General features: G+C 54.2%; 1 protein-coding gene across 3 annotated transcripts in view; it reads left to right on the plus strand.

The window, feature by feature from the left end:
- The window catches only part of SH3PXD2A (SH3 and PX domains 2A), a 255942-nt gene that overhangs the window by 163000 nt on the left and 66557 nt on the right, over window positions 1–26385 (plus strand). For 2 of the 3 annotated variants that reach the window (XM_018041254.1, XM_018041252.1), the window contains exons 6-7: window positions 3461–3489; window positions 23607–23651. In XM_018041254.1, the coding sequence (XP_017896743.1) occupies window positions 3461–3489; window positions 23607–23651 (74 nt within the window). The remainder of the gene's footprint in view (window positions 1–3460; window positions 3490–23606; window positions 23652–26385) is intronic. The other variant, XM_018041253.1, reaches the window with a different exon arrangement.

The following is a 26385-nucleotide window of genomic DNA, read 5'->3' on the forward strand; positions in this document are numbered from 1 at the left end:
TGTGGAGGCAAAGCACCTTGAAGCTTAACAAATGGCCTCAAAGCCCAGGTCACCCCCTAGACCCCCAGGATTGGAGTCTTGGGGAGTCCAAGAAGGTGACTCCTTTCCCAGTGAACCTGCTGTCCTTCCTTCCAGTAGACTCCCTCTTTCCAGCCAGCAGACCTAGCTGCCAGTTCGCTTCGACTGAAGCTGGGCAATTGGCATTTTCTTTGATCCCCAGGGAAACGAGCATTTGCCCTGGTCTCCACATAGATAACCATCTAGCCCTACCTGAGCATTTAATAGACCTGTCTTAGGGGCTCTCCTGAGGACTGGTGGATGCAAGAGTGCAGTTCAGTTCAGTTCAGTCGCTCAGTCATGTCCGACTCTTTGCAACCCCAAGGAATGCCGCACGCCAGGCCTCCCTGTCCATCACCAACTTCCAGAGTTTACCAGGCTTTGAACTTGGACCCTGCAGAACCCCCTAAAACCAAAGGAAGGGACTTCTTAAGGACTGCAGCACACCAGGCCTCCCTGTCCATCACCAACTCCCGGAGTTTACCCAAACTCATGTCCATTGAGTTGGTGATGCCATCCAACCATCTCATCCTCTGTCGTCCCCTTCTCCTGCCTGCAATCTTTCCCAGCATCAGGGTCTTTTCCAATGAGTCAGTTCCTCACATCAGGTGGCCAAAGTATTGGAGTTTCAGCTTCAACATTGGTCCTTCCAATGAATACTTAGGACTGATCTACCCTTAGGATTGACTGGTTGGATCTCCTTGCAGTCCAAGGGACTCTCAAAAGTCTTCTCCAACACCACAGTTCAAAAGCATCAGTTCTTCGGTGCTCAGCTTTCTTTATAGTCCAACTCTCACATCCATACATGACTACTGGAAAAACCATAGCCTTGACTACATGGACCTTTGTTGGCAAAGTAATATCTCTGCTTTTTAATAGTCTGTCTAGATTGGTCATAACTTTCCTTCCAAGGAGTAAGCGTCTCTTAATTTCATGGCTGCAATCACCATCTGCAGTGACTTTGGAGCCCCCCAAAAACAAAGTCTGACACTGTTTCTACTGTTTCCCCATCTATTTCCCATGAAGTGATGGGACCAGATGCCATGATCTTCTTTTTCTGAATGTTGAGCTTTAAGCCAACTTTTTCACTCTCCTCTTTCACTTTCATCAAGAGGCTCTTTAGTTCTTCGCTTTCTGCCATAAGGGTGGTGATCTGCATATCTGAGGTTATTGATATTTCTCCCAGCAATCTTGATTCCAGCTTGTGCTTCTTCCAGCCCAGCGTTTCTCATGATGTACTCTGCATATAAGTTAAATAAGCAGGGTGACAATATACAGCCTTGACATACTCTTTTTCCTATTTGGAACCAGTCTGTTGTTCCATGTCCAGTTCTAACTGTTGCTTCCTGACCTGCATACAGATTTCTCAAGAGGCAGGTCAGGTGGTCTGGTATTCCCATCTCTTTCAAAATTTTCCACAGTTTGTTGTGATCCACACAGTCAAAGGCTTTGGCGTAGTCAATAAAGCAGAAATAGATGTATTTCTGGAACTCTCTTGCTTTTTTGATGATCCAGTGGATGTTGGCAATTTGATCCCTGGTTGCTCTGCCTTTTCTAAAACCAGCTTGAACATCTGGAAGTTCATGGTTCACGTATTGTTGAAGTCTGGCTTGGAGAATTTTGAGCATTACTTTACTAGTGTGTGAGATAAGTGCAATTGTGTGGTAGTTTGAACATTCTTTGGCATTTCCTTTCTTTGGGATTGGAATGAAAACTGACCTTTTCCAGTCCTGTGGCCACTGCTGAGTTTTCCAAATTTGGAATATTGAATGCAGAACTTTCACAGCATCATCTTTCAGGATTTGAAATAGCTCAACTGGATTTCCATCACCTCCATTAGCTTTGTTCGTAGTGATGCTTCCTAAGGCCCCCTTGACTTCACATTCCAGGATGTCTGGCTCTAGGTGAGTGATCACACCATCGTGATCATCTGAGTCATGAAGATCTTTTTCGTACAGTTCTTCTTTGTATTCTTGCCACCTCTTCTTAGTATCTTCTGCTTCTGTTAGGTCCATACCATTTCTGTCCTTTATTGTGCCCATCTTTGCAAGAAAAGTTCCCTTGGTATCTCTGTCTCCAATTTTCTTGAAGAGATCTCTAGTCTTTCCCATTCTATTGTTTTCCTCTATTTCTTTGCGCTGAACACTGAGGAAGGCTTTCTTATCTCTCCTTGCTATTCTTTGGAACTCTGCATTCAAATGGGGATATCTTTCCTTTTCTCCTTTGTTTTTCGCCTCTCTTCTTTTCACAGCTATTTGTAAGGCCTCCCAAGACAGCCATTTACTTTTTTGCAGGGGTGCAGGGAGGGGCTGTAGGCAGGAGCAGGGGCAGGAAGGCGGTGGGGGCAGGACTGGGAGGGAGCCTGTGGCTGAGCCTGGGTTAACTCCTTGCTGGAGGGCAGAGCAGGCTCCAGGCTGGAGCAGACCAGGGCAGGTAAAGCTGTTAACAGACTTCCCAGGTGACACAGTGGTAAGAATCCACCTGCCTGTGCAGGAGACTCAGGTTCGATCCCTGGGTCAGGAAGATCAGCTGGAGTAGGAAATGGCAACCTGCTCCAGTATTCTTGCCTGGTAAATTCCATGAACAGAGGAGCCTGGCAGGCTACAGTCTGTTACATACCTCTGGTCCTCCAGCAGTTATTTCTAGCGACAGGATTTGAACCCAGTGCTCACTGGAAGTTTAGCCACCATACCTGGCAGTATGCTCTTTCTACCCGCTGTTGAATTCCCGGGATCCCAGCCTGAGCCTTTCTGGTCAGCCTTAAGCCTACAGTCCCTATTCATCCATCACCACTACCTGGCCAAGGGGTGCAGTTGGAGGGAACAAGGCACAGTGTGACCTCAGGGACCCATGGGTCTAGGGTGGGGGTGGACTTCCTTCAGAGGGTCACACCTGCAAGGGGAGGATGTCAGGCAAGACAGGTGAAGGAGGTAACATTTCTGTCTTGACTTTAAAGGCTGAGTGGGCAAAGCACTGGGAGGGGAAGTTTGGCAGGAGTGGGGAGCGGGCTCCCGGTGCACTGCAGGGCCTGGGTTCTAGCGACCACTCCCCGGGGCCTCAGTTTCCCTGTTAACGAAGTGCTTGGGAACCTGCCTCGTCCTCCCCCATCGGAGTACCGGGGAAGGTGCCTGGGAAAGGGCGCGAGTGGCCCACCGAGCGGGGGCGGGGCGGGGCGGGGCTGGGCGGGGCGGGCCGGGCCGATCGCGCCCGTGGGGTAGGCCGGGCAGGCGGGGGCCCCCGCGGGCTGGCGCGGCGCGCAGTGCGTGCGGCTGCGGAGCGCGCGGCTCGCCGGCAGCGGGAATCACATGAGCACCGGCCCGCGAGTGCTCTGCAGCCGCAGCGCAGCAGCCTCGCGCCCCCTCACGACCCTAACCATGTCTGTGTGTTGTTGCTTCTTTTTCAGAGACTACGGCAGTTCCAAGAGGAAATCAGGTAAGGGAGCCTCCGGTCGTTCTTCCCTCCAACCTTCCCTCCCGCTTCGTGCACGCGCCTCTCTGACCCTGCGGGGGACTTTCTGCGGGCTTGTCCTCGCCCGTCTGCCCCGTGGTCCTGCTCCCTTTCTGTTGCCCCCATCCCCAGCTCCTGCCGCCTAAGACCTCTGGTACTCGCACCCCCTCCTCCCTCCGCGTCCCTCGGGTTCTCCCCGGTGCTGATGGAAGTGGGAGCATGGAGAGTGGGGGGCCTAAGCCCCCTAGATCCGCGCTGCGTGTGCAGGCGGATCCTCCTCCTGGGGCTGCGGGGCCGACTGCTGGGCACTGCTGGGATTTCTCCCTGGGTCCTTACCGCGGTGCGGCAGCCACGGAAGGGTTAATAGAGATGCTGGGTTTTCCCCGTGAGAAGGTGAGATCCGGGAGCAGGGCGTTGGGGGGTGTTGGGGGTGGGGGGCAGGGATCGTGCCCGAGTGACTGTGAGTTTCTAATGCCTGAGGAGCAGCCTTGCCCTTCCTCCCCGGACTGTGAGCGCCTGGTCCACGCTGCGGGGGTGGGGGCTCTGCGCGGTGGCCCTCGGAGACCGGGTGGTAGGGCACTGACCTGCCCCGGCATTGGCCCAGCAGGTGCCAGGGCTCACCCGGAGTTTGCGAAGGGGGTGGAGACAGGGAGCGGCGGGGCAAGTCCTTGGGCACTGTGTGTGCTGGGCGCTGTCCGCTGGGGTCAGGATTCTCGCGGGGAGGTGGGGGGAGGAACTGGGCAAATGCCTGCACGTGGGCGGGGTGCAGTCAATTGGGGGAGGGTGGTCCCTTGTATTTAGGGATGAGTGTGTACTGGGAGTTGCCGGAGGGAAGGGACTGGAACGACCTGTGTTATTCCTACTTGTGGGGGTGGTGAGTTGTGGGGGTGGACAGCCGAGGAGGGCGGTTCTGGCCCTTGCGGGTGTGGGAAGTGTGGAAGACTAGGTGGCGCACAGTGGCGGCTCACCTTGTGGGCAGGTACTTGTGTCCAGGCGCTTTGAACCCTGGATCAGTAGAGGAATATGCCTGTGTGTGAAAGATGGGCTGTGAATTGGGGTAGCTGTGATTGTATGGTGTGTTTCTGAGTGTGGCATCCTATGTTTTGTGTGTTTCAGTGTTTGCTTGTATGTTAATTGGGATGAGGAAAGATGTGTCCTATATAGAGGGTGTGTGTGGGGGGGTTGTGTGTGTGCACGTGGGGTTTCGTAGTTGTGTGCGCTTGACAGGTGTTCACTTGTTAACTGTGTGTGCCAGTGTGTTGGCATGTAGCCATTTGTGGGTTGGCGTGTGTGCTTGTGTCCAGCTGTGGGATAAGACACATGTGCACACATGCCTGTCACCTGGGGCAGGGGTGTTTCAGGTGTGCACACCGCTGTCTGCCGGGGCATTTCTTCTGTGAACAGGAGGCTGAGGCTGCCTCATGAATGTGAACTGCAGCATCTTCTCCGGGGTCCCTTGTAGCCAGAGCCCCAGGTCGGGGAGCTGGGAAGGAGGGGCAAGCCTGGGAGCAGCTCTAGTGGTAAAGAGCCCGCCTCCCAGTGCAGGAGACTTAAGAGACGCTGGTTCGATCCCTAAGTTAGGAAGATCCCCTGGAGGAGGGCATGGCAACCTATTCCAGTATTCATGCCTGGAGAATCCCATGGACAGAGAAGGCTGGAGGGCTAACGGTCCATAGGGTCTCAAAGAGTCGGACATGACCAAAGTGACTTAGCACACAGGTACATCCCCTCGTCCCCAAGAAACTTGCCCCAAACCTCAGAGATGCAGTGGCTGGTCGAGCCTGGGCTGAGATTCTGGCACCAGTTTCATGACCTCTCTGCCTCAGTTTCCTCATTCCTTAAAAAAACAGGGAGAATGATGCTCTCTGTCTCACATGTAGAAGATTCAAGAAGTTAACGCAGTGAAGTCCCTAGGAGACAATAACCGCTGGAGAAGCATGATTTATTGTTGTCTTCATCACTTTCTGAAGCCCTGGGACCCCCTGGTGAGTCCCTTCTTTACTCTCAGCCTCAGTTTCCTCCTCCGTAGAGTTGTGGTCTGGGCCAGATAGCCTCCCAGGTGCTCTGCCCTCAATCTCTGAGCCTCAGGGTCTGTGCTGCTTCCTAAGCAAGGCAGGGCCCCACCCAGGGAAAGCTTCCCTGGTTTCTCTGCCTTCCACTCTCAGGCCAGGAAAAGGATGGATGGAGAAATTTAATTTATGCTGCTGTGCTTATCATAATGGCCACTTACTGTCATGGTTAAAAGAGTCAGCTCTGGAGCCAGACGGCAGGAGTTTAGAGTCTGGCTGTTCAGACCTGGGGCATTCCTCCTACCCTGTCTGTGCCTGCCTTCCTTTCTGTAAACTAGGGATACTATTCTTACCACCTTGTAGAGTTAATTTTCTGGGTCAACTTGACTGGGCTGCAGTGCCCAGATATTTTGTCAAGCATTATTCTGGATGTTTCTGTGAAGATGTTTTTTGAATGAGATTAACTTTTAAATCAGTGGACCTTGAGTAAAGCAGATTACCCTCCCTAATGTGGGTTGGTCTCATCCGATCAGTTGAAGGCCTTAAGGGAAAGACCGACCTCCCCCAAGCAAGAAGGAATTCTGCCAGCACCTTTGGACTTGAACTGCAGCTTTTCCTTGAGTCTCCAGCCTATATGCCTACCCCCAGCTGATTGTGGGCTCATCAAGGCCCCAAAGTCACATGAGCCAATTCCTCCCTCTCTTCTTTCTCTCTCTTTCTCTATCAATAGTCTGTTTTATTTATCTGGAGAATCCTGACTAATACACAGCTCATGGTTATAATGAAAATTACATCAACTTCTATATATAAGTCTGCCTAGAACACTGCCTGCACCCTGGACAGTTCTCCTGAAGTGCTAGCTACTATTATTATTTAGTGAGCACCTAGTACGTACTGGAGGACTTCCCTGGTGGACCAGACGGTAAAGCGTCTGCCTACAATGCTGGAGACCCAGGTTCAATCCCTGGGTCAGGAAGATCCTCTGGCGAAGGAAATGGCAACCCACTCCAGTACTCTTGCCTGGAAAATCCCATGGACAGAGGAGTGTGGTAGGCTACAGTTCATGGGGTCGCAAAGAGTCAGGCATGACTGAGCAACTTCCCTTTCACTATGTACCGGCTACTTTATATATCTATTTCTTTATTTCCTACTCAGAGCCGTGTTGCATGGTGGCTCATGGGATTCCCATTTCACAAATGAGAAGCTAAGTCTCCAAGGGTGGCTGCCTGGAGTCTGTGGCAAAGTGGGGGTCTGAGTTCGTGTTTGGGGTTCCACTCTGCTCTGTGATGAAGCTCACGAAGCTTCCCAGGGTGACTCCAGTCAGCGATGTTTGCGTAAAGAACACAAATGCTTGTTGCCTGGCCACCTCTTGTCACACTGTAGTCCCCAAAGCCCCAACTCATCCTCGGAGGATCTCCTGGAGGGATCTCCTATGGAGCGCAGAGCCAGGACTACGAGGCAGACCTGGGTGAACAGGAAGAAAGTGCTCAGACAGAGGGCAGGCTCACAGAGGAGGCAGGACTGGAGACTTTGATACCCAGAAGACAGTGTAGCCTTAAATTCATCTCTGCTCCTTCCCTCCATGGAACCTGCTCCTTCTCACACCTTCCTCCTCCCACCACCCACCCTGTTGCTCAAGCCCAGCATCAAGAAGTCATCCCTGACTCCTCCCTTCCTCTCACCTGCCCACCTGACCTCCACACCCATCCCTTTCTCCCACCTCCACCATCACATCTGTTAGAAGCCCTCTTCATCCCTCAGAGGACCTCAGCGTCCTCTTCAGCCTGTCTGCTCCCACCATTGCCCCTCCACACCTTTCTCCATGCCAAAGAGTGAACTCCTCCAAATATGGGTCAAATAAGGCACCTTTCTGAACCCCTGATCCTGGAGAGCCGTATGTGCTCTGGCCCCTGCCTACCATCCCACCCCGGGCTCCACTCTTGCCCCTGCCCCCTCCTTCCCACCCGGCACTCTCACACCTGTCACCTTCCATTCCTGAAATGCAGCAGGCTCATTTCTTCACATGGTCTGTGCACTTGCTGTTCCCCCTGGCCTTAATGCTGTTCCCTGTTCTTGCACATGGCTGGCCCCTTAAGATTTCTGCTCAAAGAAGCTGCCCCATGCTTCACTATCTAGCTGCCCACCTCAGGTCACCCTGCTTCTTCCCTGCATGTCGCTGACCACACTCTCGTTACCTTGTGGGTTTTCTTGTGTTATCTGTGTCCCACCACCTTGAAAGCAGAGACCTTGCTGCAGGGCCCGCACATGTATCAGGAATCCCTGCTGCTGGTTGAATGCCAGGTGGACGGAAGAAGGCCTGGGTGCATGAATGACACTACAGGTCAGGAAGGAGAGTTGCTGCGGCCTCAAGTCAGGGATGTTGTCTGGAAAGAGGAGAAGTTTTGGTGATTAGGGGTGGAGAGCCGGGCCTTTGCCAAGTCAAGACACAGCACTTGCACACAGGTGGGGGAGCAGGACCCAGCACTGCAGGAGACTAGCTACTGCAGTTGCCCTTATTGAGCACCAGCTGTATGCCGGTAAAGTGTTGAGGCGACCGGAATGTGCCCTTCTGCCCTCGAGGGGTTTGCAGTCCGCTCTGAGTGATGAACTGCACAGGCAACAATGTACTGTTGGACAGGGAAGCAAGGAAGTGGCGTGGTTACCCATCCAAGGAGGAGCCATCCAGGCCAAGGGCACAGCCAGTGCAAAGGCCCAGAGGTAGGAGCGTGCTGCTCTGCCTGCTCAAGGCATGGCCAGGAGGCCTGTGGCTGGGGGGAGTGGAGGGGAGGTCAAGGTTAGGGGGGAGAGCAGAGATGTGGGAGTGGGGCAACAGCTCAGACCTCATCAGACCTTCTAAGGGTTTCGGCCTTCACGGTGAGAAAGATGAAGAGCCACTGAGGCGTTCTGAGGAGAGGGGACATGATCTGCCTTAGCTCTCAGAATGGTTCTTTGTGACCAGTGAGTAGAGATGGTCAAGGGGAGGAGACCGGTGATGAGGGGGCAAGGACAGCAGCGGAGGGCAATGTGGGCCGTGGGTGTAGCTTATGCCAGATTGCCTGGGCTCCCATTCGCAGCCCTGTGACCTTGGGCAGATCTCTTCACCAGAGCTCCATGCCCTCACCTCTTCTGTTGTATTGTCCGGATTCAACTGGAGAAGCCAGACCCATAGGAGCTACTGTATATTACATTTCATGGAAGGAACTGGCTTATGCAATTGTAGGCCAGTCAGGCAAGTCTGAAACCCAAGAGCAGGCTGGGGTTGCAGTCCACAGGTGAAATTTCTTCAGCAGTAACACCTCAGCTCTGTCCATTAAAGCATTTCAGCTGAGGGACCCAGGGCCCCTCAGAGTATCAAGTGTAACAGGTGAAAGCCAGCTAATGTTGAACCTGATCACCCCTGCATAATACCTCCCGAGCCATTCCTGCTTGAGTGTGTGGTTGGATAACTGGGGATCGTAGCCTAGCCCGAGTGATGGGCACGCCCTTGAAAATGGAGTAGCGGCCACCTGCAGGAAAGTGCAGTTTCGAGGGCATGATGCAGTTAGAGGGCTCTGTGCCGTGCCCAGCAGTAGGCTGGGCCAGTCAGTGATTGGCCTCCCCCAGGTGAGCACTGCTGCAGGAGACCCCCATCCCCGAAGCCCCCCCCCCCCCCCCCCCACGCACCCACCCAGAGCAGGGCGTTCTCTTCAGACCTGAAAAGATGGGCTGGGGCAACTTACTTCTGGTAAGTTGCATGGCTCCAGTTCCGGTGGCTAGGAAGTTCCACCAGGGGGCGCAGGCGTCCACGGATCCTCTGGGATCATCCTGGCCCTGGGATTGTGTCTGAGGTCGCATCCCACCCAGGAGTCCTGTGATGAGCTGCTGCTCATTTAAATTCAAATGAGGTTGCTCAAGTGTGTTGCAAGTTTGTTCTTTTAGGTCAGTTGATGCTCCTCGTGAAATCCTGTTTACTTTATGCTTTTCCTTGGAAACTTGGCGAGCTCACCCAGCTTCCATTTTAGTACCATACAGGTTGCATCATTGGATGAAGTTCATGAGATCAGTATTATTGTAGTCTGACGACAGAGAAGCGTGTCACCTGGAGTTCAGAGTTTCTGTTTTGGTGTCAGGCAGGGTCTGAGCTCCTGCTCTGCCATGTGTTTGCTCTGTGACTGGCAAGCTGCTTGACCTCTGACCTCATGCCTTCATATGGAAAACGGGGGTAAAAATAGTGCTTGCCTCTATGAATGGTAAGGATTGAATTAGCAGGGGGTGGCGCATAGCATGCTCCCAATGATAGCAGCTGTCATTATTATTCTTTTAATTATTGATAGGTTCAGAAAGGAAGGGGATTTGAGAGTTAAAAAGGACCTGGCTTGAAGCATAATTTTCATTCTGTGAGCTGAGGCTCTGGCCTCATAGGAGACAGAACTTCGTCTCAGAATATTCTGTAGAGTTAAGACAGGCTCTGGAGCCGGAACACCCAGTTCTGTGTCCCAGCTCTGCCAGCCATGTGGTCTTGGGCAAGTCCTTAACTTCCCTGTGCCTCAATTTGCTCATCTATGAAATGAGTATAATGATAGCGCTTCAACAGGTTGTCTGAGGCTTGAATAGGAGTTAATACGTGGGAAGTGTCTGGTGCAAGAGACACCAAGAGTTAAGCCATTTCTGAATAGGAGCAGCTCTTAAGCAGGAGGGACTACTGACTTTGGCATTACGTCCTGCAGGAGAGACTCCTTTCAAAGTGGGAAGGCTGTGTGTGCAGCATCTCATAGTTGCCAGCCAGCCCCCCGATAACCTGGGCAGGTGGTCTTATCCCCGTTTTATAGACCAGGGGAGGTAGGTCCAGGTCACCAAGGTCACCTAGCCAAGTAGACAGGATTCAAATCTGGTTCTTCCGATTCAAACCTTTTTCCACTGACGTCTGTTCCTTCCTGAGACCCCAGGGATCCACAGAGAGCAGGACTGGGCTCCGGAGACCGCTGGCAGGAGTTCCACAAACTGGGAGAGGGCCTGCCCCAAGAGAGCCCCCAACCCCACTGCGGTATCTGTAGAGGGGACCCATTGGGCACAAGAGATTCTTCATGAGGTAAAGGGTCCCTTTGCAGGCTGTGACTAGTATCCCTTCATTTCTCTTTGTATGAATTTGGTCTTTAATAAGGTGTATTTGGCTTAAAGCAAAACCTGCCTGTAGGTTCTGACTACTATAAAAACAATCTGCCCTCCTTTGACAGAGGAAGTGACTAAGAGAGGGGCCACTGCCTTCCCAAGGGGAGGGGCAGGCAGAACCTGGCTTCCTGCTCATGGCACTCCCGCCAAATCCTGGAATGAGGCAGGGGTGTGAGGAGGGCCAGGGTGAAGCAGAGAAAGCAAGTCCGTGAAAGCCTCTGGTGCCTCATCTTCCCCTGGGACGAATGCACCCCCACCCCACCCCAGGACACAGAGTAGGGCCAGCCTCTCTCAGACCCTGGCCCACCCTGCTTACCAGCCACAGAGGAAGAAGGGCAGAGACAAAGCAGATGACAGCAGCTTTCAGTCCTCCCCTGGAGGCTTTCATTTCTTTTAAGTGATTACCGGTTCCTGGCCTCATGGAGGTCACAGCTCAACTGTGAAAGCAGGATGTGCTCGGGGATTCATGATGAATGAGGGCCTGGAGGAGTTGTGATGCATGGGAGTCAAACAGAAGGGGCTGGGGTGGGGTGGGGGGAGCACCAGCCAAGAGGGGAGGGGCTGGAGATGTTTACTGGAGGATGGAAGGGGTGGGTATGAGCAGAGAGTGGACCAGATACTCCTGTTAGAAGAGCTGGGTCTGAGCAAGGACTCTGAGTCTGGGATGTGTTTGAGAAGTTTGAGGGAAGAAGAGGTTGTCTAGCCTGGCAGACATGAAGGGCTAGGAAGAGGAGGAGGGCAGGAGATGCGTCTGGAAAGGTAACCTGGGAGAGTATATCAGCAAGCCTTTTCCAAAACTTTATTTTCTGCCCAAGCCATCCATCCTCAGGGAGAAAGGCCCAGGCTGCTTGGAGAACACAGCCAAAACATTCCTGGCACCCTCCAACGGCCTGTTCCAAGAGCGAATGTGTCTCGTGAAGGCATTGCCTTCTGACGCATCTCGCCCGGGCTGGTGTTTTTAAATAATTTTTATTTGTGTGGCTCTGGGTCCCCAGCCTGATGTCACCCCTGAAGTTCAAAGCCAGCTAATTGGTAATGAAGGAGGCTGACTGGTTTGGCAGTTCCACCGCCAGCCTATGTGGCAGTGATGTGATGGACAAAGTGTGTGTCTGGCCACAGGCAGTGTGGACCCACTGCCCTACCGGCCTGGACACACGGAGCAGGGGTGGGGGAGGGGAGGGCTCCCCGAATCCTGGGAGGACATATCTCACACCTGGGAAGTGAGGCACCTAGCGGGTGGGTAGCCTTGATCCCCTCCATCCCGCTTGCTCGGCTTCTTTCTGCCCCTCAGTCCTGTCAGCTGACTTCTCTTGCTGGAGTGATGGGAAGATGGTCTGGAAAGGGACAGCATGTGCTAAGGCCCAGGGGTGTTGCTGAGAGTCCTGAGCCTGCTTGTTGAAGCACAGATTCTCAGACCCAGGTCTACCATTGAATAAGCAGCTCTGGGGATGGCACCCAGAAACACCAGCCAGCTTTGATGGGCTCCCCAGGTATACCCCGAGATCCAGGCTGGGTTCAGTTTGGGATGGGTCATCCGTATGGGTTGATGGCCATATTCAGGGTAGGCAGAGAGTGAGGGGTCAGAAGGCTTGGACCCCCAGGGTGAACTGTGACTCAATGGGGCTGCTCCTGGAGGGTGCATTTGGTCATGTCCCTGGGGTGAGGGGCGGGGGCAGTTAAGAGGACAGCTTTGTTTCCACAAGGTCTTCTTCTTCAAGGGAAGAGACGCCTACATTGTGGTCCAGCAAATCCCTGCTTGGGCTTTTTGGTTTATAAACATGTGACAAAAGAGGCAACATTTCCAGTAACGACAAAGCCAGTGGAAAAACAAAGATTCGGGGGAAACGTGCATTACTTATTGTGTTAGCACCTTTTTCTGCTCTGAACTTTGCTTTGTTTAGAAACAGAAATGTGGCGTGTGTAACTCAGTTGTCTCGTGACATTTTTATAATTGGTCAGTCCTGAAATGTGGCGGCAAAGAAAAATTTTCCAGCGTTTCAGCGAAACTTAGACTTTTGCGAGGAAAAAAAAAGTGTTTTTCCCCAACTCTTTCTACTTTGCCCCCTGGATCTTGTCATCGACACATGTGACCCAAGCAGCTGGTAAGAAGATGGATTTTGTTAACATTAGAACTGCATTCTTGTACCAGGAAAACCAAGCCATGTTAAAAATTCCCTTCCCTTCCCCGTGCTCATCCTCTTCAAGATGCTTCCTCCTAATGTTGCATTTGGCTAGTGGATACAGTGGTGTAGGAAAAGCCCCCCGCAGGTGTCTGCCTTTCCTGTTATCCAGGGTCTCCCCCTTGGCCCTGGGCCACCTTAGGCTCCCTGAGTGTTGGATCAGTGTGTCAGGGTTGGGTGCATGACTGTTCCAGGCAGGAGGGTGAGGTCCTTGCAACGCTGTGATGACAGCTAGTGAAGCCAAATTAAGACTGTCTCTGTTGGCATCAGCTCCCCTGGGGAGACCTTGCAAACAGGGCAGGTTTTAACATCCTCTGTTCCGGATCTGTCCAGGTCAGGCAGTTTCTCCTTGTCTGCCTCCTGGTCCGCATGGTCTGGCCACACACCGTCCCTGCCTGGAGCCCAGTGGCTCTGGGAGCCCTCTGTGAGTTCCTCACTAGCATTTGGTCACAGGGTTCTGAGTAAGAGGGCCCCTTCGTCAACTTCTTCAGTGACCTCAGTTGCCCTCTCTGCTCTAAGCCCAGGGCTCCGCCGACACTCATGGCAGCTCTTCCAGAGGTGGAGGTGGGGGAACCCTCGAGGGCTAGATAGATTGATAAGAAGTGAGTTTCCCGATGGATGCTGGTATCAGGCTCCCTAGGATTGGGTGTTTCTGCCAGACCTCGAGCTGACTCCCTGGCACTGGCTGTGGCTGTCATGTAGATTCTGTCCAGTGAACATCTCAGGATCCCCTCTGTGCCAGGCCCTGTGGTCCAAGCCCAGGAAAATTGAGGTGGGCATCCTGAGGTCTGGGTCCCGGTTGGGTCGGGGAAGTGGGAAAGTAAGCAGCAGTTACGGTGTGATGTCCAAGTGCTACGATGGGGGGGCAGGGTGATGGAGGGAGCCTCCCCCAGGAGGCATAGATCTGCTTGGGGGTGGGGTGCCGAGTGAGGCCTTCCACCCTGGTTCCCTGAGGTTTTCAATGAGTCAGCCTGGGGAGAGGGAGAGCAGCCTGCAGAGGCATCTGGGCAGGCTCAGCATTGGCTGTGAGAGCGCTCCACGTCCTTGCCACTGGACTGGGGCGCATCCTCCGTGTCCCCCGATACCTTCTGGGTGGTGCTGTTTCAGAGATAACCACTGCAGATGGTCACTCATTCACTAAAGTTGTTGAAGCTTAAAAAGTTCTGATTTATAAAATAATACACGTGCCTGAGTTGGAGAGAACTTGCCCCAAAGACCAAAGGCCCCTCTGACCTGTTCCTTATTGTTAGCAGGACTGTGGCTTCCAGTGGTCTCCTGGGGGCCACGTGCCCCATTTCCATACGATTCCAGGGCCACAACACACCCAGCCAGGTGCCCAGCGCTAGGAAGGGCTCACTAAATCCCTGACTGACAGATGGGTCTCTGTTGAGGAGGAACTCTTCATCTACTGGGTCTCCCTGGCAGCTGATGGTTGACTCGGATTGGCAGGGACAAAGAAAGAGCAGCCCTTTCAAGTCACAGGTGAAGACCAGGGGGACCCTGTGAAGTGGCCCCACCTTCCCATACTTGCGCAGTGAGCCACGCCAGGGCTCTCTGAGCACTGGTCTCCTCCCTGGCTTTCCCTCAGAGTCCCAGAGCTGTGGTGCCAAAGAGTTAACTTCATGCTCCCCCAGAGAGCTTGCACACTCCTGACCCTCCCAGCTGCGGCCTCCTGGGCACAGCTCAGTCACGTGAGAGCCAGATGTGGGGATTTCCCAAACTATGTGTGTGTGCGTGTGTGTGTGTGTGTGTGTGTGTGTGTGTATGAGAAAGAGAAAGCAAGCATGCATTCGTGTGCACACACATAGCCTTCTCTGTTTACGTGGCATCTGAAAGCTCGGGGGATTGGTCCAGACCCACGCAGAGCAGGAGCGGGATGGGGGTGAGGAGAGGCCTAAGGCTGCAGGCACACACCCTGGGAGGCTGTGCCGAGCTCTGCTGAGCCCTGCTCCCACCAGACATCATAGATAAGCCAGTTGTTTTTGCTCAGACTCCCATTTCCTGCAACATCCATCTTGCCATAGACCATATTGCTCATGGATAATTTTTTTAAATCTCTTTGAAGGGCTTTACAGCAGATGCTGGAAGCCTGCAGCTTCCAGGGATGTTCTGCCGGGCTTGGAGGCCTGCCCGTGAGTTACCTTGCGCGGCACCAACTAGGCTCAGGGTCTTTCCCAGCCTGAGGATGCCTGTATGTGTCTCGGGCCACCCCAGCCAAAACCTAGGCTAGAGGGAGTGCAGGGCCCTGGGGATCCAAAAGGCCCTGGAGCAGTGGGGTCAGCCAGAACTCACTTTCCCCACGAAACCTCGGGGACTGGGTGCACTGAATAGATGTCCTTCCATCAGCCACCGGGGACTTTCTGGGTACCGCCTGCTGTGTTCAGCGTGCTGTGAGGAGGCTGAGAGGGTTAAGACCCCGACGGAACTTCAGATCTGGTTGGAGAGACTAGAGACAAACCTTGAAGAAGCACCTGCTCTTCAGACGCTTGATAGGACTACAGCGCTATCCATACATTCTAGAGCCAGTTGACACTGAACAACACAGAGACCCTGCCCAGGGCAAGATGCGGGCGGCCTGCAAACCTTGAAAAGGGGGTCATCCTCAACCCCACAAGTGAACTCTGCCTCTAGTCCCTGCTCACTCATCCCACCCCAGCCTCCCCTGACAGTGTCCAGCCAGATGTCTCTGTGAGCCCTGCTCCAGAGGTGGGGTCCAGCAGATGCAAGGCCTCCAGGTCTCAGCCTTGCTGCGTGATCCCCCTGCACCCAGCCCTGCCTGCGGTGTCTGGCTCTAGCCTGTTCAATGGTCAGGTCCGGGCAGCCTCAGTGGTGCCAAGCAGGTGGCTGAGGGAGCCAAACAGGCTCCCCCAAACCTCCATGACCCCTGAAGCAGTCAGAAATGCCTGGGAGAGTGTATTTGATTGTAAATATCTGTGCGCCATCCCTGAGGCTGGAGAGTCAGTGGTCGTAGCCGGGAGCCTCCAGCTGTGGTAAATGCTCATTAGATAGTTGGCAGTGGGTTCATTGATAATCTGATGGCAGAAGTCCAGTCTGGAGAAAAGAAGGCGTTGCATTTTTTGTGTGGCCCTGGGATGGGGTTGTCAGTGCTGGGCCATTGCTGTTTATGCTATCTCTCCAGGCTCTTGTGGAGACGGAGCCAGGGGAGGGGCTGGACTGCTGGGCAGGGGCCTGGAGACCCAGCAGCCGCTCACTTCATCTCTGGGCCTCTGTTTCTGCTGTTGCTACTGCCTCATTCTCACCGGCTTTGGCCCGGGGAGCTGGTGGGTGGGAGAACTGGAGAGGGGATATCCTAGTAAGTGGGGGAGGACCACCAAGGCAGGCCACCCCAGGGAGGGGGGTGTGGCTGGGATCCGGGAACTCTGAACAGTGTGAGTTTGTGTCTTCCATGCACACCAGTGCCTTGGCGTGGGGAGAGGTGAGGGCCAGAGAGCTGAGGGGGAGGCCATCCCCCCAAGGGGCGGCTGTGGGGTCAGGCAGCAGCTGTAGGAGACCTCCCCACACAGGGCCCCTCCGTCCGCCCACAGCGCAGCTGATGACCGCAACACCTGTCTTGAACCGGGAAGCTGAGGGTCTTCAGGGCAGGGTGGAAGGAGGAGGCAGGGCTGCCTGGCAGCCCCCCTGGGCAGCTGCCTTGGCCTCTCTGCCCACACCCACTTGGGCTGGGCTCTCTCTGCTGGCCCCAACCTTGGCCTCTGTGTGGGTGTCCTTGGACTTAGTCCCCACGGGGCTCTGGAATGGCTCCAGCACACACCCCCACCCCATTCCCCACCTGAGCCGGGAGACTGACTGTTCTCTGACCGCCTGGCTCGGTGGCCAGCGGTTTAGTAGTGCATTCCTGCCCCAGGCTGGGCTGCCCCCACATGGACTCTGGATTCTGGGAAAGGCGGGTTCCAGGGAAAGAGACAGGCCCCTTCCTACTGAGAGCAAAATGAGAGGAATATGGCTGTGTTTACCAAGGGAAGCCCAACAGAAATAAACGAGCCTCCCTTGGCCAATGGCCACGGTGGTGGAACCAGAGAATGAGGTCCCCCGTTTTTATACCCCTTTGTTCCCCATTCCCGCCAGCTTGCCTGGGCTCCAGTCGGACCCATCACTTCTTTGCTGTGGGGCCTTGGGGAAAACCTTAACTTTCTTGAGCCTCACTTTCTATGTTTGTGAAGTACAGATTGTCGTCAGGATTAAACTAGATAGTGCCCGTCAAACGGTCTTGCATGTTACAGAAGTGGGAAGTAGTATGTTTGTTCTAGCCTCAGCCCTGCTGCTGACTTGGCTGTGTGATTTTAGGCACCCTTCTCTCTGGTCCTAAGTCCCTACATGCTCCTTCCAGCCTTGTTTGTTTAGTTCAGAATTCTTTGGCTCAGAACCCTCAGACCTTGGGCAGGACCAGCAACATAATTTATGGGGCCTCTTGTTCATAAATTATTAAACATCTCAAACTGGGGACAGAAGAGTGTTAAAGCAAGCACAGGGCGGGTCGCGCGTCACACTGCCCTGAAGCCAGCCCGGCCTCAGAGGTTGCGGGCATCAGAGGCAGGGCCAAGGGGCTGGGCTGTGACTGTAGCAGCACTGATCCCTTACCCCTCCAGTCCAAGGGTATGATCTTTTCATACTGTTAAGCACTGATGACGAGCTGGAGGCTGCTGCTCACCCTGGAGCAAGCTGCAGAAAGGTATCCCCTGTGGGCAGCAGCTCACACACCTTACACTAAACCGTCCCCAACATGTACCTCTGTGACTTGGGACTGGAAGTCATGTTTGCGCTATTACTTGCTCTCTGTCTTGGCCGTCTCAATTCATGCCATGCTTTTTCCGGATGCCATTCATGCCACTTACGCTGTCGTGCCTGTTTCCGCTGCTCTGAGCATGATGACCTATTTCAGGCCCCATATATCATGTAGGTCAAGCTGCTACTTCTTTGTGAAGGCCCGTTAGCCCTGGAGGGCTCTGGAAAAGATTTGAGTTACTTCATGCCTACGACAGGGCACTGCCTGCAACAGGGATATATGGTCTCCTAGCGAAAAAGTAGTTCCTTCTCCTTCTACTATTAAATTACAGGACTAGTATGGCTCAGAGAGTAAAGAGTCTGCCTGCAATACAGGAGATATAGGGGACCCGGGTTCAATCCCTGGGTCAGGAAGATCCCCTGCAGGAGGAAATGGCAACCCGCTCCAGTATTCTTGCCTGGGAAATCCCATGGACAGAGGAACCTGGCGGGCTACAGTGTCACAAAGAGTCGGACCTGACTGAGCGACTAAGGACAATTAGTTGATGGCCTGAAAGCAGTGGCTGAGTTCCCTGGTGGCCTAGTCAAAAAGGGAAAAGAAGCATGTGGCATCCGTAGGAAACTTTAGAAATCTAGCCCTGTGTATAGTTCCCTTGTACAAAAGCAGAGAAAAGACTCGAATACCACAGATATTTAGAAATCCATTCGGGGTTGCAGTGAGGTACGAACAATAAAATTCCCGAAGAGAGAGGTCTCGGGTGTTCAAGTATGCTGAGATACTGCAGAAGGGAAGGACGCAGAGAAGACAGTGGAGTGCTCACTCCCGGCAGGGGTCCAGCTCCTCCTCCCGTCCCGGGAGCCCAGGGCGGGGGCCGTGTAAGCCGATAAGGCGGGTGACCCTGCCCTGGTCCCCCTCAGCCCCTGGTTGCTTTCATTCTCCAAGGAGTTTGTGCTGCTGGCTGTTCTGTGTCTCTCCCACCTGGGCTCACAGCCCACTCTGGATTTATTAGTTTGGATGGGTGGAACTTGCTCTACACCAGGGGAGGATTCCTGAAAGTATGGTTGGAAACTAGATTTGGTTAAAAGGAACCCAAATCTCACTGCTCTGGAGTTACTCAACATTAAAAGAAACCTTATCACAAACCAATAGGAGTCCTTCTCCTAACTGAGGTCTACCCAGGTGTTTATAATGTAGTCCGTTTGCTTATATGTGTTTGAGGGGAACATCCTTAAAGTTGGGGGCCACTGAGGTATTGTTCTTTGACTTCTCATAACCACCTGGACTTGACCCGAGTCAGGTTCAGCACCTAAGTGTCAGGACTTGCTGACCTGGTTTCCTCTGGGCCTGGATTCTTGCTGCCAGTAAGCTAGGAGGGGTGGCTGTGGCAGGGACCCCGCCTCCTGTGGGGTGACCTCAGGAGGGGCCCTGTCTCCACGTTTCCTGTCTCCCAGGCACACGCTGCTTTCATCACCCGCTTTGTCCCTATCGCCCACTCCGCTTCTGTATCCAGAGGCCTAATTCCTCCTGCTCCGGAACCTTTCACGGGCACTAGGCCACTTTGCTCTTAAAGCAACCCTGGAAAGAAGAAGACGAAGTAGATATTTTTATCGCCATTTAACAGAAGGAAAGGGGGCTTGGAGATTTGCTAAATGCCCAGAATCAGTGAGCTAAAGTGGCAGAGAAAGCACAAGAACCAAGATTTTTTTAAAACTCTTGCTCCAGTTCCTCTTTGTCCTATGTGCCACCTGAACTATTGGCCTGCTTCACTGGAGTTTCATATGCTGAGCATGTGTTCAAGTGGTTTTCCCAGGAAAGGCAGTCTGATTCTCTGGAAAGATTTGTTTCAGCTGTGGTGCACTTGTGTTATGGCGCCTAGCGGGTTTCTACTGGAAGAGCTTAGAACATGAAACCAGTATCTTGGAGATCAGTGGGCCCCAAATGCCTGATTTTACAGATTGGCCCAGAGAAGTCAGGCCACTTGCCCAAGGTCACACAGCCAGCAAAACCAGCTGTGCAGATTCCCGGTTACACGCCCCGTGCTTTCCACCAGGCCCCGTGACCCTGCTCTTAGGCCCCTTGGTTCTGTCACCAGAGATGGGGGGTGGAGACAGCAGGGAGGACAGGAAGCAGTTGGTTTGTGTCACTCACAGCTGCTCATTTGGCTGCGCCTGCCTCTTGCTCCTTCACCCTGTCCCTTCATCTCGCCATTTTCCCAGCCTTGAGCCTGCGGCCATGTCTGCCTCCTGGCTGGGGGGGCCGGGTTTGTGAGCCAGGGGCCTCTCCTCCTCTGTTCATTGTAATGAGGTGGGAGAGGGGAGCATCCTTCCCACCCTGGGAGAGGGCTTGCTCTGGTGGGCTGGAGAGAAGGCACTGCAAAGGGGGGTGGGATTTGGGGTGGGAGCCACGGAACTGGGTTAATTCTGTGGATCTCGGGGACTGGGAAATAAATCACGTTTTTAAAAGACTTTTTTTTTATTTTTAAAGACACGCTCGTTTCTGGTCCGCTTCCCATTTTCCTTTGGAAAGAGGAAAGGCCTGCTTATTGACGGGGGAGGGGGTGGGCACGAGCTCAGGTTGTTCCACGTTTAGGCGTGGGGGCTCTGTTTCCAGAGGCCAAGGGACCTCTTCCTGTCCACCGGTCCTGGCCTGCCCAGATGCCCATGCCCCAGAGGCCTGGAAGGGCATCGGACCCTTCAAGATGATGATTGGAAAAAGATCAACCAAGCGGCAAAGGCCTTGTGAGTATTTAGTCCACAGCAGCACCCACTTCTGTCTCCTGCGGGTTTGGAACAGCTCTCCTTCTCTGACAACCTCATCTCCTAGCCTGCTGCTGCTGCTAAGTTGCTTCAGTTGTGTCCAACTCTGTGCGAGCCCATAAACAGCAGCCCACCAGGCTCCGCCGTCCCTGGGATTCTCCAGGCAAGAACACTGTAGTAGGTTGCCATTTCCTTCTCCAGTGCATGAAAGTAAAAAGCGAAGTTGCTCAGTCGTGTCCGACTTTTCACAACCCCATGGATTGCAGCCTACCAGGCTCTTCCATCCATGCAATTTTCCAGGCAAGAGTACTGGAGTGGGGTGCCATTGCCTTCTCCTATCTCCGAGCCTCAGTTCAGTTCAGTTCAGTCGCTCAGTCGTGTCTGACTCTTTGCAACCCCATGAATCACACCACGCCAGGCCTCCCTGTCCATAACCAACTCCCAGAGTTCACTCAGATTCACTTCTCCTAGCCTAGGGGTTGGCAAATCACTGCCCACAGGCCAAGCCCAACCCACCATGTGGTTTTGTAAATAAAGCTTTATTGGCACACGGCTCACTCATTCCTCTACAGGTTGTAACATCAAAGGTGAGTCGTCTCAACAGAGACCACATGGCCCACAAAGCGTCAAATACTGACTCTCTGGCCCCTTGCAGAAAGTCTGTCGACCACCTGTTTTAGCAGAACACGTCTTCCTGGGTTCACCAGGCTCAGGCCAAATGATTTCGTTGGCTCACTGACAGACATTAGCACTTCCCAAACATTTCCTCCTGAAGAACCAGAAGGAAAGTGCAGAGTAGTGAAGCCAGCAGAGATGCAGAGAGGTGTGGGCGACCTGTTAGCTGGCTCCCCCAGGGCTGAGTGGGGCTGGATGGCGCTGGGAGGGGCCTGGCACTAGCTTGCCCCAAGGGGGTGAGGGTGGCCTTACAGGGTGGCAGCCCACTGGGCCTTATCTGGGGCACAGTGACAAGAAGTCATAGCCCAGCAAGATCTGGCTCCGGACAGTGAAGCCCCACGTTCTAAACTCAGACCCACTCAGCTACAGCAGTTGAATGCCTCTTGCCTTGGAGTGTATCTGTCTTGTCATGGCCCTACCAGGGTGTGAAAGCTGGGCCAGCCGGGTCCCTGCTATCCCAGGAAGCTTCTGGCTGCTAGGCCCAGTAAGAGACTCTGGACGCAGGATGCCTGTCTGTGGGTGTAGTTCCCCCAGCGTCCCGCTCCCCCCAGTTCCAGCTGACCCGGGCTCTTTGGTAGGCAACTCTGGGTGCCAGCATCTTGGTGCGTCTAGTATCTTATTGCCATCTGGTTCTCATCCTCATAGCTCCAGGAGTCTTGACTTTCCTGCTCCCCGAAAGCTGACCAAACCAAGCTCATGGGATGTGCCCAGGGAAGAGGTTCAGAGAGGTTAAGTGACTCTATCAAAGGCACAAAGCCTAGATTTAAATTCAGACAGACTCTAGAGACCTCCCCAGACCTCCCCAGTAGAGTCCCACTTTGTTGGTTTTGCAGTGAACTCTGGAAGGGCCAGGCTCCCAGGTCTACATGGGGGAGCCCACCTGCAATTAGAAGGTGGCTTGCTGAGCAAGGGAAAGTCAGGTGCTCTAAATGGTGAATAGCTACGAACTGAAGCCTGAACCGGTTTCCCCACGAGAGATGGACACTGTACTAGCTGTGTGACCTTGGGCCAAGTTACTTAACCTCTCTGGTTCATTTTCTTCATTTGCACAATGGAGGGAATTCCTTATTATAGGTTTAGTGTGAAAAATAGATGAGTCACTGTATGTAAAGTGCTCGGCACAGTGCCTGGTGTACAGTCAGTGCTGTATACGTGTCACTGCTGCGGTGACTGTTACGGCTGTCTGTCAGGTTGCTCTCCTCGCTGGTGCTGGGCAAGCAGTCCAAGGCTTTGCCTCTCAGGCTTGCTTCTCCACATTTCCTTCCCACTGCAGCCACTGCATCCAATGCTATTCTTGCTTGGAACCAGTGAGCAGTTCAGTAGAGGAAGCACCGGCTGGGGTGTCCCAGACCTGGTTCCATTTCTGCTCTACTACTGTGGCCTCACTGGAACTTAGGCCAGTTCCTTCCCTTGTTTGAGCTCAGATTCAACCCGTGTAAAATGAGGCATACCCAGCTCAAGGACTCTCGAGCGTAAACAAGCCACTTTACCCTATAGGTAAACTGTTATCGTGATGCGCTGACCCTGTGATAGTCTAGAAATGTTCACACCATTGATTAGGCTAGGAGCTTTTTTTTCTCATAGTGTTACTATTTCACATCTCATGATCTTCGGTTATTTTAGATGCTTTGATTTTGTTCCTTTTGGCAGGAGGATGACTTTTAACCTCATCTGACAGATGAGGAAACTGAGGCCCAGATCCCATATGACTGTCTGAGCCTGTTGAGAGCCCTCATTTTTTCTGGTTTCTAAAGGGCCCCATTCTTCTGTGTTAGAGTTGGGGGTGGGGCAGTTGGGACTTTTTAAAATGAAGCTTCCTTCCATTCTGCCAGGGCCTGTCTTCTAAAGTGAAAGAAAGTGTCAGTCGCTCAATCGTGTCCAACTCCTTTTGGCCCCGTGGACTGTAGCCCGCCAGGCTCCTCTGTCCACAGAATTCTCCAGGCAAGCATACTGGAGTGGGTTGCCATTTCCTACTCCAAGGGATCTTCCTGGCCCAGGGATCGAACCCGGGTCTCCTGCATTGCAGGCAGATTCTTTACCATCTAAGCCACCAGGGCTTGGGCAAGGGCTGGACAAGACATGGAGGCCCAGTGGTGTGGTGCCCAGAGGCTGGAGGCTGGCCTTGGGCTCTCCAGCCCTGATGGCTAAAGCTCCAGGCCCAGCCTGCCGAGCCTGCTGGCCTGGTGAGGATCCTTGGAGCCACCAGGCCCTGTGGGGCCAGCCACCCACGTGGCTAGAGAGGAAGGTCCAGGCTGCCTTCTCCGGGGCAGTGATAACCCGCGGGCCCTATTCCAGGCCGGGATTGTGGAGGATTCTCTGTGCTCCAGAGGATTCCTGCGTTTTGCAGACACCTCATTATCCCCGTCCTGGCCAGCAGCGTCCCAGCGCCTCTGTAATCACTCCGGCCCACGCCCAGCAGCCGTCCCAGGGCCAGGAAATCACTCCCCTCCCCTCCCCCGCCTTCCGCCGCTGGCCCAATGCGGCGCCTGCAACCACTCGCCGGTGGACCTCCTGCCTGCCTAACGGTTCTCTCTCCTCCTCTGATTCTCTCCTCTCCTGCTGCTGCTTGCTCTCGGGGGGGACTCGGAAGTGTGGCTCTCCAGCTGGGCTGAGTCTCCCAAGAAGGACGTGACAGGTACCGCCTGGTGTGCATGTGAGCGCATGCATGTGAACATGTGTGTCCCCGCGTGTGGGCGTGGGAGCCGGTGCCCGCCGGCTGCGTTCTGCCTGCTTCCTTGTGATGTGTAGCAGCTCTTTGTCAGCATGCTGGAGTCTCCTCAGCCCGCTCTTGTCCCTCCCGCTGGCCTTCTCTGCCTTCCCGTCGACCCTTTTTTAGGTTCCAGATCCAGCCTTGGAGCCCTTTGAGGGGTGATGACCACACAGCACAGTGTCGAAGCAGATGCTCCCTGGACCCGGAATGTGTGGGTTTACATCCCGGCTCTGCCGCGTCCTGGTCTCGGGTTACGTAACCTCTCCAGCCGCCCTAAGCAGATTCAGCAGCATCTCCTCAGAGCTGGCACACAGAAAGTATCCAGGCGGTACTGAGACTGCCATCCCCATCCACCCATGTGAGGTGGGCCAGCTGAAGGTGATGAGCCTCCCTCCAGGCTGTTAACCCCAGGCAGAGAGCTGGAGTCCCCACACCCCAGCTGAGACAGTGGCCGGTGAGGGGTGTGGGGAGTCCTGTAACTGTGATGAAGTCACAGCCCCTGTGCCCCAGGGATCCAGAGTCTGGACCTGCCTCTGGTCTCGGGGACCTTCCAAACCTGGGGCTGCCTGGCCACTGATGGCCCTCAGGGACTTGGGCTTGTGCCCTGTGTCCAGGTGGGGCTGGGCCCAGGGTCAGAGGCTTGCTTTTTGCCTTGGTCTTACTGGATGATGGCAGAAAACCCTAGAGAGCAATGTTCTCAGCTGTGAGATGGGGGTGGTGTCAGGTGGGGATGGGGATTTCCAGAAAGGTCTTCTAGAAGCCTCTCCATTTCTGTGAGTGCCACCTGGCCCTCCTTCCTAGCCCAAACCTGAGAGCAGATGTGAGGCTTGGGTTTGGGGCCCAAAACAGAAAGGTCAGAGGTCGAGGGGAAGGGGCTGGACCAGCCCCATCCTCACACAGCTGTAGGCTGGGAAGGGGAAGTGAACATACTGGTGGGGACGGGGGACCCCTTGCCTGTCCCAGGCCCCTCACGGCCATCCTTCTGGTGTTGCCTGTGACAAGGGCCTCGGCCTGAGCTAATCACTGGGCTCCCAGCCCTCTTTCCCCTCTCCTGAGCCAGTGAGCCAGAGCCCACTTGGCCCACAACAATACATTTTATTCACCAAACGTATGGCCTGGCTGCCCGAGGGCCTATGGAGAGGCCAGCAGGCGGAGGCCGGCCTGGGAGGAATCCGTTGTGAGGGACCGAAGGGACCTTGGTGGGACGCCCAGGGTTTGGGGGGTCATGGACAGTGTGGGGAGTGGGGCGTGGGGCCACTGTAGGGCTTGGCTTCTCAGGATGAGCCCAGCTGTTTGGAGAGAGAGGCTGAGGGGAGGCCACATGGGCCAGGAGAAACCAGCCAGACGGGGGGTCCAGGGCCAGAGTCTTGGGCGAGTCGCCAGGTCTTTCTGGGCTGGCCTTGGTTTCCCCATCTGGAATGTTGGCAAGCTCAGTGAAACAGGAAATTCAGAGGTAAGGGGCTGATGCTGGGGACCCTTGTAGATAAGGGGCCTTGAGCTGCTTAGGCAGGCACCCACCCATGCGTGGGCCCAGCTGGCAAATGCCCACTGCCTGCCAGGAGGTGAGGTCTGAGAAAGGCATGAGAAGGGGCAGAGCCATGGCAACTTCACCTGGCGCCTGTGGCCCTTGCCCTAACCTACCTGCTGGTTTTGAGTCTTCAGAGGAACCTAAGCCCTTCCTTTCCTCCCCAAATCTCCCGTTTCCTGTTTGCTTTATAAACACCGTCTACAGTTTACATAGGGTATTAACCCTGTCACTTCATACCATGCTCAGAACAACCCCACGGAGTAGGTACTGTTGTTGTTCCTGTTTATGGATAAGGAAGCTAAAGCTCAGAGAGGTTAAGTGTCCTCTGCAAGGTCACAGAGTTGTTAACAATAAGGACAAATCAGGACCAGACCCTCAGACTCCAGCTGGATGCCTCTGCATCATGACTTTCAGGCAATTACTGTGTCCAGTGCCGTGTCCCACGGCCCCAGTCCTGGGGTGTCTGTCTACCCACATCAGGGCCACTCTTGTCTAAATCACGTGGCCTAGTTGGGGAGCAGTGCCCCACAAGAAAATCCAGTGCAAGCACTATGGCTGAGTGAGTGGGGGGCTGCTGGAGGGTCAGGCAGAATTGGGGTTGGTAAAGAGGAAGGCAATCCAGGCAAGGGGCATAGCTGGAGCAGAGGCTTGGATGTAAGAACCTGCCTGGAAGAGTGTGGTGTGTTGACTGTTGACTGGGTCAGAGGAGTCGTGTGTCAGGGAACTTGGGGAACTCAGGCTGTCAAGAAAGACTGAGCTTGAATGTAGCGTTTCTTCTTTCGTCAGCAGGGACCCACTGAAGGTGTGGGAGCCTGATTTGGCAAAAGCCTCGTGTAAAAGTCTGAAAGTCAGCAGTCAGATCAGGCAGGAGCCAGCGGTCCCTCCAGGTGGCAGCGGAAGGAATGCAGGTGTGAGGCAGGCATGGGGCAAGGCTCTGGGGAACTGCCAGAGCCTCAGCAGATCCAGCCAGGGGCTCTGAGAAAGGCACGAAAATGAGATGGAGGAGGAGACGCTGGCGAAAAGTCCCCTTCCAATCCGGGAGGGGCCCTTTTCTCTAAAAGGAGTACTCCCCTTCTCCATGCCTCCGCCAAACTCTTCCAATCTGAAGACAGGAGGCTCCCTCCACTGCAT

Source organism: Capra hircus, chromosome 26 (assembly GCF_001704415.2).
Source record: "Capra hircus breed San Clemente chromosome 26, ASM170441v1, whole genome shotgun sequence".
In the NCBI taxonomy this organism is placed as follows: domain Eukaryota; kingdom Metazoa; phylum Chordata; class Mammalia; order Artiodactyla; family Bovidae; genus Capra; species Capra hircus.